Consider the following 12635-nt stretch of genomic DNA (forward strand, 5'->3'; position numbering starts at 1 on the left):
GTCCGGAGAGTTGCGTCGGGGACCGGGCCCCAGGCCGCCTGCTGCGTTGCGGTCTCTGGGCAGCGCTCGGTTTGCGGAGCCCGCGGCTGGGGCATCGGGGGACAAACCTGGGCCCAGTGCTGCCGGCTCCCCTAGAAGGGCCACAGGGACATTCGAGCACTCCAGCAGGGGCGGCTGCGCGGATTTCTGCGGGTCCTGTCGCCCACACCGTCTTCCTGGCGGCGGCGGCGAGAGGTGTCCGGACCAGCGCTGGGGAAGCGACCCCGAGCGCAGAGCCGCAGCCGCCGCTCCGGGCAGCGCCTGAGCTCGGGTGGGCGGCCCGTCTGCACTACCACTGGTCCCCGCACTCCCTCAGCAGCTCATCGCTTCAACCCCCTGCGCCCGGGACTCGCTAGGCCCGGCTCCAAGGACTCCCCACCGGGAAGCACACAGTCGATTCCCGGCAGTAAAGGCCACCTCCGGGCGTCTTGCCGGGGCGGGGAGTCCTGTCCGGAGCCGGGGCGGGGGGTGGGGAGCCCCCGCGGCTGAGTGCGGAGATGGTTCCCCAGGGCACTTCTCCGTTGCTACAAAGTCTTCCGTTCAGCCCCCGGAGACAGGGACAGAGCCCTGCTTCTGGCCGAGCGCTGCACTGGACGTTGGGGACTGATTAGGTCCAGCTTTCCAGGCAACTAGGAGCCTGGGAAAAAGAATAATACAGTCCCAAAACTCTCCCCAAAGAGCATTTCTTACGGAGATGCGCCACAAAGACACGAGACGGGGCAAGGTGGCAGAGCGGCGGCGGTGTGTGCGCCGCGCACAGGAGTGCTTGTGCAGTCCTAGTCGGGGCGCGCGGGACGCGAACCCTTCAACCCCCAGAAAAGAGCAACAGCAGAGATGCAGGTCAACTTGATACTTTCTTTTTTATGGCAACAAAAGCGTTTTCCTTCATCTCAAACCGCCCGAGGAGGAACACGGGGTGCCCAACCTTTCTTCAGACTTGCCCCCCAACCAATTCAGAATCTCTCAGCTTCTTCCGCCGCTCAGGGGCTGGGACCCTGAGGGGTGACCAGGGGACCCCGCTGCCTCCCTCCAGCGGGGGAGGGACGCGGCAAAACTCTCCCCCTCAATCGCGGGGAGACTGGACGCCCCGCCGAGGCCAGAGGGGGCGGGGCTCCAGGACGGGCTCTGCTCATCGGGGGCGGGGCCAGGCAGCGCCGTCTGCGCTACCATTGGCCGAGAGCCCCGGACTGGCGTGCGCACGTCACGGGCCGGGCCCACCCCCTTGGCAATGCCTTCAGCCTGCTGCACTCCTAAGTTAAGCATTTATTCCACTGGGATAGAAGCGGCAGGAGCGGCGCTGGCATCGGCGAACCATGGCTGGGATTTTTTATTTCGTCCTTTTTTCGTTTCTCTTTGGGATTTGCGACGCTGTCACCGGTTCCAGGGTGTATCCCGCGAATGAAGGTAAGAGCGGGGCGACCTTTCTGAGATTTGGGACAGAGAAGCGACGATCGGCGGTTGAATGGTCCCCGAGAGTCCGAGGCCGGAGGGTGCGGGGGGATCCCGGAGCGATTGGTGCGCCCTGACCCCGGAGAAGGGAGCTGGAACGAGGGGGAACAGCGAAGGGACTGCGGGGAGCGGCCCGGCAGCCTGCTGCGGGGCGATGACCTGTGCGTGTGAAGGGGTTGCCCAAGTTTGTAGCGAAAGGACGAAGTTTATCGGCATTCACAGGCGAGGGCAGCCCGTGGATGCGCCCCGAGGGGACGCACAGGAGACAACGCCAAGATTAAAAAAAAAAAAAAAAAAAAAAAACAAATAAAATGTGTGGACCTATTCCTTCTACCACTTCCCAACTCCGCTCAGGTCGAGGGGGAACGGAAGCCTGGAGCTCCTTGAGGGTATCGTGGTGTTCTCGGGTTCTTGCGAAAGCCTTGCGAGCTCTGGTTTCTGCAAAGTTTCCCAAGCCCTGCGCTTCCTGGGACCCCGCTCCAGAGCCTCCGCCGCACAGCGGTCGTGGCGCCGCTCGCCAGGCGCCGGTGACCTGATTTCTAGCACCCGGCGTTAAACACCTTTCTCCCAGTGGGGCCCCGCGCCCTGGGGATGTGATTGTTGGCCTAGGGGGCCCCAAGCTACTTATGTCACCCCTAGACCTGGGGAACCCGCTGGCAAGTTGAATGTACTCGAGTTTTAGCTTTTGGCCTCCAAACTGTTAGTTTGGAGGGAACGCGAGGGACTGACTGGTTCCGTGCGGTGCTCAGTTTTCTGCGCGTCGGTTTGGACGTGCTGGGATGGCTGTGTGTGTGCCTGTGTCGTGGAGGTGGGGGTTGATCATTTAGTTTCCAATGATCTCAGAGAAAGGCGAGTTGCGTGCGCGTGTGTGTTTGCGCGCGGGCGCATATGCGTGGATGTGGGTGCGCGGGTGCCCGCGTGGACGCGGACAATTGTGTGCCTGTGCTCGAGTGCCCCGATTGGGCGCGCGTGTGTTCTGGTGATGCTCGCACTCGAGCCTGCGCGCATCCGTCTCGTCTACTCCTCCACCTCCCCACCCTCCCGCATCCACCCATCAGTCCATCCGTCCATCCTTGAGTCTGTCTCTCCAGGATCCGTCCATCCATTCCCGTGCGATCTATCATTTTCCGTATTCCGAAGGAGGGAGCCAAAAACCAACTTAGCTTTAGCTGGGCAGCCGGTACCCAGAGCTCGCCAGACGGAGGCTCCCAGAGATTCACACACCTGCCGGCAGACACGGCTCGGCTTGGGAAGAAAGGGGCACTCTCTCACCTTCCGGGTCTCCTCCCTCCTTCAGAAGGGCCGTCTCGGTCGCTCCTGCCCCCTTGGTCCCCAGAGTCATTCCTCTGAGCCGAATCCTGGATCCCGCGTTCTCCTGACTACTTCGCACTCTAGTTAGGACGTCCCTCAAGACCTTTCTGCACCAAACGCAGAGATCCCCCCCCCCCCCCTTGCTTTTTCTTTTGGAAGGAAAACTTGGGAACAAAAAAAGGCGCTGATGGAGCTGTAGGCTGCTGTCGAAAGGGGAGGGCACCCCCTCGCCGACCCCTCCTCCCCCTTAAAAATTAATTCATTTTGTTGCTTTTTATTCCCATCACGTTTTCTTTTCTCCCTTTTACCCTCCCTTTCTACTCCCTCTCTTTTTTTGTAAATTGGGTCTTATTGTTCTCTTTGTGTCCCTAATCCACCTTACATAAATCCAAATGGATGTAGCGGGCTTTTCTCTAGAGACCGAGCGGGGAGAAAGGAGGGGGTCGCAGCTCCGGGCTGGAGCAACCCAGGGAAACTCTACATTTTAAAATCATTAAGAGACCCTAGGAATTCAGACTTCTCGGGAAAATCAGGAGAAAGAGGCTCGGTTTAACTACTTTGACGTCGGGGTGAAATGAATGGGGAGGTGGGCAGAATTCAGGAGCCGGGGGGCAAGAGAGAGTTGGGGTGCGCTGGAGCAAGAATGAAGGGTTCGCATTCCCACCCCTCCCCCCAGACCAAAGAGCGAGCTTCGCTGATCAAATTAATAACCCAGTGGTTTCTTTGAGATGGGCCTTTCGACCCCAGGCCTGCAGCTCTCGGTGGGAAAGAGAATGTGGCGAGTTCAGGAATTCATGGCGTCCTTTTCATTGCCCTCCGTGCCTAGGACTGTTTCAGCCTGGGCGGGGTGCGACGGCTCTGTAGTCGACCTTCCAGTCGGCCTAAGCTTGGATGCATGCTCATAGGTGTAGCACAAGCGCAGTAAATCTTTTCGGCAGCCTTCCTCCATATCTCAAATTTAAACCAGTGATTTCCTCCTGGCCAAAGGAGTAGTCTCCGATCGTCCTCAAAAAGACCTGGGAAAGCGAATACTTAAAGTGTATTTGCATCCTAAGTCCACACGTCTGCCATCCCTCCCTTCTGAAACTTTGATATTTGAAAAAACAGCGGATACCACATCCAGAGCCTATTTATTTGGTGGAGGAGGGAAAAAAAATGGTAAGAGAGAGAGCCTTTTCATGACCCTTTGAGTACTTTCTGAGAGAATTCACTTGTGGCTCTGTCACCATGATGATGAGTTATGCGGTCATCTGAAACTTGCAAAAACAAATAACTCTAGTAGATACCAGACAGAGATGAATGCAGATTTTGCTCTGGAGTGTAACTGCCCTACATAGATATATTTATTTTTTGAATTGTACTTGAGATTCTCTATTCATCCTTTTTAGAAAATGAATCAGCTGAGTCCCAGGATGGAATTTTAAATGCTAAGCAAGTTAAATAAATAAGAACCTGCAGATTTAAAGAGGGGAGAAGATCAAGTGAGTAATGATTATTTACATAAGTGAGACCGAGTTTAGGTTTTGATCAGAGCTGGATATGCACACCCTCGGCACATATGGAAACGCTCAGGCAAATGGTTTTTTGTAGTATTGGCTTTTTGCAATTGGAAATTAATCTATTTTTCTTTGTTTTTCTTTCTTTTTCTTTTTTTTTTTTTTGCAGTTACCTTATTGGATTCCAGATCTGTTCAGGGAGAACTTGGGTGGATAGCCAGCCCTCTGGAAGGAGGGGTAAGTTTTTCGAATTGCTCTCTGATCCACAGGGTGAAAAGGAGTGATTAGCAACTTTCCGAGAGTCCTAATGGCTTGATTCTTGTTGATTGTGGCCAGAGGGTCAGATTTCCACCATGGCCTATGAAGTGAATTACGCTTTGTTGGAGAAATCCTATACTCCCTTTGGATAGCTCTGTCATGGCAGAACTGGAATCCAAAAGGGCAGAAAGGGGTTTCAAAACTAGGAGACTGGTGGAGGCATCGCCTTAGATGCCCATTTAAAACTAAAACACCGACAAGAAATATGATCTGGGGACCAAATTAGAATTTATGCCTATTCCTGTGATAGCCATGAAATCCTGACAGGGTTAATTTCAGAGCAATTGTTCTGTTCCAGATGAGGAAAATGAATAAAGATACCAGAGAGAAAACATTTCCAGTTGTACCAGAAGCAGGTTTAGTTTTGTGTGTGAGCAGTGGGGGGCTCTGTAACTTGCTCTGAGGACCTTAAATCAGCTGCTGTTCACTTGCACGCTGAGAGAAAGCCTTATGAACCTGCATAGGTGTCACACCAGGGGCAACGTCTGCGCAGAAAGAACAAAAAAAGCCCCATGTTTGTGCATTGTTGGTACTAAATGTGACAGTTAAAATATTTGGAATCTTGGATCTTTGGGGTTCAGGGAGACTGGATTCTTAAAGTATGAGAGAGTGCATCACTGTTCATTTCTTCTTGAATTTGCCATCACTGCCTATATCAGAAGATTCTGAGAATGGAATTAGGTTGATAGCCACATTCTCCTACCCTATCCCCCTGTCCCCAACACCTTAATAACAGGTCAGAATGAATCAGCTTTGGAAAGAAATCAGTACAATGTGTAACTCTGGCTTTTGCCAAATTGAAATAACTCTCAAATGTTTTGAAAATTAAGCATATCATCCTACCTTTACATGCTTGACAGTCTATTATGACTCAGTCATTTGATTAAAAGCAATGGGGGGTGAAAGATTAGGAGTCCTTATCAGGCGAAAACTGTAATGCCCAAACACAGTGTGGCACTTCACACCTGGCCATTGAATAAACAATAAAGGATTGAAAAAAAACAAAGATTCATAGAAACTTATGAAGATAGGTGTCACAAACAAGACAAGAAAGTGGACATGAAAAAGGAGAATTTTAGGCTGGTTTTTGCCAAAGCCAGTCTTGTCATCCATTTGAAATAAAATGGAGATTGCCCTGTCTTCCTGTTTTTCAGCCTGAACTTGACTGCAGTTGGTTTGGTCTCTGCTGAAAAATTCTAGTCTGCCCTCAAAACCATTTTTTTTTTAAATGGGAGGGAGAGTGATTGGCAGGTCTCTGGCAGTGTAGACAGGCTGCATTCACCGCTGATTGCAGGCAATTGCCCTCATCCTTTGAATGCGAAGAAAGGTACAGCTTTATCTTGTGAGAGTCAGACTCTTGTTAATCCTATACCCTGGAAAGGTCAGTGATTCAAGGAGGCTTTCCCATGCTACACCAGCGGTATTGCTCTGTAGGTTGAAAGTGTTAGAACTGCTGGCAAAACTGAGAATGAAGGTATCAGTACTTGCATTAAAAGATATAATGAGCTTTATTTTTCTTAGTGATTGTTCCCAAGTTTAAAGAGAAGACATATCTAGCATGATTTTGGACCTGACCTGTTACACGCAATGTACATGTGACCTATTTAAACGCAAGGAGTAGCACATTTTTTTAGTATAGTTCATGGTCTATCTTGTTTCTGGAAAGCTTTTATTGCAATTTAATATGCCACAGACATCTCCTTCCCCACACCCTAACTCCTGAGAACTGTTGAAAGACCATCTGATCACTTTTTCTAGACACAAAGCTTCTTTTGGTTGTCTTGATATCCCTTAAAAAAACAAAACAAAACTGTGCATAGCTGATTATACACAACTCAGAACTTTTTATGGGCAGAATGTGGACTTCTGAATAGAGAATGTTCTCTTTCCCTTTCCTGAAATGTCATGTATGTGTAATATGTTAAGTATATGAAAGGTAAGAAATGAACTTGTCTGTAAGAAAATTAGTCCTTCTAAAATATATAGTAGCCTTTGAAAAATTATGTGCCAAATTATAAAGTTTAATTAATTTCTAGCTTTTGTAATAAAGAAGACATTTTCAGACTTAGAATGAAGGGATAAATTGAATATCTACCAAGTAGGAGATGGATTGGCTTTAAAAAGTTCTTTCTTTAGTGTAAAAGCATATTTGAGGTTTTTTTTTTGATTATTCTGAAATCTCTACTTATCCTTAGAACAGTTCACACCTTGGTTGGAAATTTGAAATTATAATTTTGAACAATAATGACATACATTTTTTTGTTGTTATTGTTATCTTTAAAAAGAAACCTATTTGGCAATACCACCAGGTCAAAAATGAGTTATGGTTTCATTTTTCCATTAGAACAGCTAAGCAGAACATGAAAATAATGGAAAGTGATGACTCCTGATGGCAACATTGTAGCAAAAACCTAATTTCTTAGTAGTATTCATTTAAAGGAGAATATTGAGTTTCTGACACTGATTGTGAAATGCAAAACTAAGGGAAGATTTGTCATTGTTCTGGTGAATTGATCAATGTGTTTAGACAATTAAGTTTGGCTGGAAAATCTGAATTAGATCTGAATTATCTGTATGAACTGTGAGATGTCCCTACGTGCTTTCATTTACATTGATAAATGTGTTTTTCCATATTTCCTTTGTTCTGAGATGACAAGCATGCTGAGTAAGTTTTTTTGAAGGTTGGGATCTATTTTTGGATTTACATGAATTTCCCCAAATAAGTAAATTACTGGTGATTTATTGCTTAGTGGATAAAAATAAATTTTAATCACCACAGGGCACTTATCTCTCTCAGTTCCAACTTTCATAATGGTGGCAGATGAAAGGGATGCAGAATTTTATGTATTATGGCCCTTCACATAGTAACATTTCCATCCATTAATAGTTTTCCAATGCACAGATGGGAAACCTGTTAAAAGATACATTATGATTCTATGTACTTCATTGGATTGAATGGAGCTTTAAGTGGAGCTATTATAGAATATGATTTTTTTAAACTATCTTTTTTTCTTCTAATTATATTCATGTGTTAGATATTTAAGCTGATTTATACCAGCTCTATATAAAGCCATTACTGTAGATGTTAATGAAGAATTGGAGGCTGCCTACTAGCCTGGTAGGAGCCCCCAAATTATCTTGCTGCTTTTAGGATTGTTTTAAAAGCATAGTGAAATGAAACTAGAATGCTAGTCACAGTGAATTTTGCTGAACTCAGATAATCCCACTGTGAGAATCTTTATGTTACAAAGTAGATTGAATGAAAAGCCTATCATCGTTTAATTTTCTTGGGCTTTCCATCATAAATACCACTTACTATTCTTTTTTCTCAATATCCACAGACTACTTAGAAGCAATGCATATGTACATTCATGTTTACTTAATGTGGCTTTGTTTTAAAAATAAGAACAGTATACAAACTTTTGGACTGAATACATGCTCTTGAAAAGTGTCCTACCATTTTAAATGACAGTGTATTTGAGAAACCCAACCATAAAGCTTACTCTCTATTTTTCCAGGATTACTGAAACCAGAATAGTGAGATTTTCTTTACCCCTTTAAAGAGTAATGACAATGCCAAAAAAGAAAAAACAAAATCGACTGCCTTTTTTTTTAGGTATTAGAGAGCAAAGTTCTGACAGGAGCACCACTAATTAACTGATAATTGTCTTCCTTTGGCAAACTCTGCTCTTCCTGCTCTTAATTTGCAGGTCTCTGCTCCTTGTTGGAACAATACACATCCCTAGTTTTTCATTTATGAGTAAATTTGAACTGTTGCCACTTGAAATTGCAGCTGTTGTAATAGGTGAATTTGAGGTTGTTAGACCACCACCAGGAACTGCCTGAGAACTCAGAAGCAATCAATCCAGTAATACCTCTGGAATTTTAGGCAAAAGAGTGAAACAATGAAAAGAAAGTAGCTCCCCAATATAGTACCATCTTGATGAGGAATTGGTGGTGGGTAGTTTGCTTTCTTAGTGAAACAAAAATCATCACTGTCCTATGAGGGGGAAACAGAACTGATAAATCACTATATGATGAAATGTTTGCAATTGATGCATTTCCTTTGGCTCTTTGCAGTGGGAGGAAGTGAGTATTATGGATGAAAAAAACACACCAATCCGAACCTACCAAGTCTGCAACGTGATGGAGCCCAGCCAGAATAACTGGCTGCGAACTGATTGGATCACCCGAGAAGGGGCTCAGAGGGTGTACATCGAGATCAAGTTCACCTTGAGGGACTGCAACAGTCTTCCGGGTGTCATGGGCACTTGCAAGGAGACGTTTAACCTGTACTACTATGAATCAGACAACGACAAAGAGCGTTTTATCCGAGAGAGCCAGTTTGCCAAAATTGACACCATCGCAGCCGACGAGAGCTTCACCCAAGTAGACATTGGCGACCGAATCATGAAGCTAAACACGGAGATCCGGGATGTGGGGCCGTTGAGCAAAAAGGGGTTCTATCTGGCTTTTCAGGATGTGGGGGCCTGCATCGCCTTGGTATCGGTCCGCGTGTTCTACAAGAAGTGTCCGCTCACCGTTCGCAATCTGGCCCAGTTTCCGGACACCGTCACAGGCGCTGATACTTCTTCCCTGGTGGAAGTTCGAGGCTCCTGTGTCAACAACTCAGAAGAGAAGGATGTGCCAAAAATGTACTGCGGGGCAGATGGTGAATGGCTGGTACCCATTGGCAACTGCCTGTGCAATGCCGGGCATGAAGAGCGGAATGGAGAATGCCAAGGTAAGGAGGGCCATATTGTACTTTTCATTAGGGCTTAGTGCACGTAATTAAATCAGAGATGAGGCTAAATGGAGTAAAGCCAGTAATTAGCAGCCCCTGTGGGATGTGGTGGGACAGAGGGGTCTAATGAGTAAGTGCTACAGCTCCAGGTGGCAAAGCTAAGACGATTCTAATACTGACAAAATAAACGATGCTGCTGTAATCAGCAGACGGCCAAACGCATTTGCTAACAGGCACTTAGATGTGAACCGGCTTGATGTGCCCTCTGAAATGTAAATGAACAAGCTGAAGAAAGGGCCCTGATTGATCCTTGCTTCAAGAGGATCCACACATTTTCGAACCCTGGTTCTCCTGTCGGTAAACATCTCTCCTCCTGTGGATCTGTCCGTGAATAATTTCACTGTCAAATTAGGGTTTGTTGTTCCAATTTCCTCCTGCTGATTAAAATCGAGCTGTGTGAGGAAAGCCCAGTTTTTCCGGCCTTGTGGAGCAGTGTAGACATGGGTCAGCAAAGTGGAGTGACAGGGTTTCACGCGCCTTCTGTTCCATTGAGCTCCCATTGATGGGGTCTCCAAGTGAACTGAATCTTGATGAAAGACCTCTTGATTTCCCTGAAGAGGTGATAAAGAGCTAGTAAGAGTCTTCTTATTGGATCTGTGGTCAGAGGCAGTGGTAAACTGTGATCCATTTTGATTATTGAGTTTTTGAAGAAATCCAGGTTTGTTTGTTTTCTTTTTTTGGTCACGTTAATGACTATTTATCATATTACTAAGGTGACTTTTTTTCCTCTCATTTAACCCTGTCTGCAATTCCCTCTTCCCGTATTTCCCCTTTTGGGGAGAGTTTGCAGACTTCTTATAGTAGCTTTGTTTTTGAGTAAAGGCTGGGAGTATTCCATATTTATATGGATTGCTCATACCACGTGTGAATTAAGGCTTGCAAAAATCAGTTATCGCAACACTTGTCTTTTGCTTGGTATTTATCTTCAGTGGTTATCAGTAGTCTACTGCCCCCAGTCTTATTACGGTTACTACTAAAGCCTGTAAGCCTGGGTCCCATCTCTGGAACAGATCAGATTAGTCTTTTCTCAGGGTGGTTGTTGTGCTGGAGACTCCACCACCGCCTGGTTCATCTGATTTGGTGATTAAAGAGCCCCAAATAACTGACTGCCAAACAATTTGTCTGGCATTTCAGCCATTTTAATGACAGGGTGGGACTGACTATAGAGCAATCCACTTGACCAATTGGAAATCAACAGTTATAACCTAAAGAAAGTTGCATTTAGAGTGTCATAGAGTTATAGAGTTACATATTTCATAGAGTTATAGAGGTGTCATAAAGTTATATATTTCTCCTGTCAGAGATCATAAGTGTTCTTCTTGATGTGCTGTAGTTATTTCTAGAAGTAGCTAACAATGAATGTCTTTTAAATGCATTGAAAATATAAAATAGGATAAAGACTGGCAACCTTTTCTGTTGACCTTGAGTCAAAAGGTAAAGTTGAAAATTTACATGTTTGAATTTCAAGGGTTTTTTTTTAACAAAGATTAATTTCTTGCTTAGCACCTACTAGGTAAGCTGTACCAAATGGTACAGCCACCAATATTATATACCAATATTGGTATACAATGTATACCAATAATGGTATAAAATATTGGTAAATTGTATACCAATATATTGGTACAGGTACCAATATACCCTGAAGTATATTCCAGTGTTAATATTAGAAAAATATGAGTGCATTGTTGGCACCTAAATTATAATCATCATAGCGGGAAGAGCAGGGTATGAAATGAATGTATCCTATGAAATGAATAGGGTAATAATACTGCTTCGCATCTTAGAGTAAATTGTTCTTCCTTTTTTATTTTTGTAAGACAAGACTTGCACATCTTAACATGTCAAGATTCTTACATATATGTTTCTTAAAAAACATATTGTCTTCCATTTCTTGCTCAGATGTTCAAGTTTCTTGCATTAGTACATCTCTCTGTGTCTAATGTCATTGATTTCCAATTGTCACACAGCCCAGTAACACATACATTGTTGCACTGTGAAACTCCTTGACATTTTTACAACCCGAATTAGAAGGAAAAGAGAAAAAGATGGAGGGGGAGTGAATGTAAAGGCAATTGAACATGGTAGTGGATGACTTTATGGAAATAATCTTAGGAATCCAGTTCATCATCACGTGATTCATAGAAAGGTTGAGGCTGCATGGCTTAGGTTCAGTCCATTTCTGAGCAAACTGTTCTTAACACAAGACTAGATATTTAATGGAAGTGGAAGTTTGATTAAGCTATCGTTAAGAATCTGCACTCACTTGTGCTACCCATGTATTTTCTTTGCTATTTATAGAAAGATTAAATCTTTCAAGAAGACACTTTTTGCACAAAACCTTGCACTGGTTGTTTTTAAACACTACCAGGTAAGAATCTCTGATGAATTTAGGGAGGAAGAAAAAAACTTGAATCACAAGAATTCTTAAGTCCCAAACTTGAGTGAGATTTTTTTTTAAAGAGATAACTCAAGTTTGTAAACATCTTAAGAGTAATAAGAAGTGGTTGCTTCCATCTGTGCCACCATTTGGCTTCCCAGGTGGTGCTAGTGGTAAAGAACCTGCCTGCCAATGCAGGATACATAAGAGACGCGGGTTCAATGCCTGGGTTGGAAAGTTCCCCTGGAGAAGGAAATGGCAACACCAGTGTTCTTGCCTGGAGAATCCCATGGACAGAGGAACCTGGAGAGCTACAGTCCATGGGGTCTCAAAGAGTTGGACACGAATGAAGCGACTTCACACACATGCACACAGGCATATACCATCATTACTGGGGTATCATGATTATCTAGGTAGAGCAGAAAAACATCCTCACGAGGAAATATGTCTCAGTTTGGTCACTTATCTGCACGACCTTGAGCATGTTTCTTAAACCCTCTGTGCCTGTTTGTTAATCTATAAAATGGGTTGATAATAATTGTACTTAGCTTAGAGACTTAGAGGACACAGTGATGTAAAATTGGTAAAAAAAAAAAAAATCACTGTTTAGGTCATAAAACATTAAACTGATGTTAATACTAGCTTCTTTTAACACTCTTATCAAGGTCATAACTGTTGACTTTTAAGAGTGTTGAGTTGAAATGGTAAAAGGGAAGTCCATCTTCGAGCCACTCTTAGAAGTCAAGGACAAAGATAGGAAGCATTGCCTTTGCCCTAACAAAGAGTAAGGATCATTTGAAAATGATATTTGGAGAGTGTCTATTTTTTTTTTCCCCTCTGC

At 44.9% G+C, this 12635-nt stretch overlaps 1 protein-coding gene across 2 annotated transcripts in view; it reads left to right on the forward strand.

Annotated features, from left to right (window-relative positions):
* Positions 1-1312: 1312 nt before the first annotated feature.
* The window catches only part of EPHA4 (EPH receptor A4), a 158569-nt gene continuing 147246 nt past the window's right edge, over positions 1313-12635 (forward strand). For both annotated transcript variants that reach the window (XM_065930471.1, XM_065930470.1), the window contains exons 1-3: positions 1313-1443; positions 4465-4532; positions 8694-9357. In XM_065930471.1, the coding sequence (XP_065786543.1) occupies positions 1353-1443; positions 4465-4532; positions 8694-9357 (823 nt within the window). In that variant the 5' untranslated portion in view covers positions 1313-1352. The remainder of the gene's footprint in view (positions 1444-4464; positions 4533-8693; positions 9358-12635) is intronic.

Source organism: Muntiacus reevesi, chromosome 3, assembly GCF_963930625.1.
Source record: "Muntiacus reevesi chromosome 3, mMunRee1.1, whole genome shotgun sequence".
Lineage (NCBI taxonomy): Eukaryota > Metazoa > Chordata > Mammalia > Artiodactyla > Cervidae > Muntiacus > Muntiacus reevesi.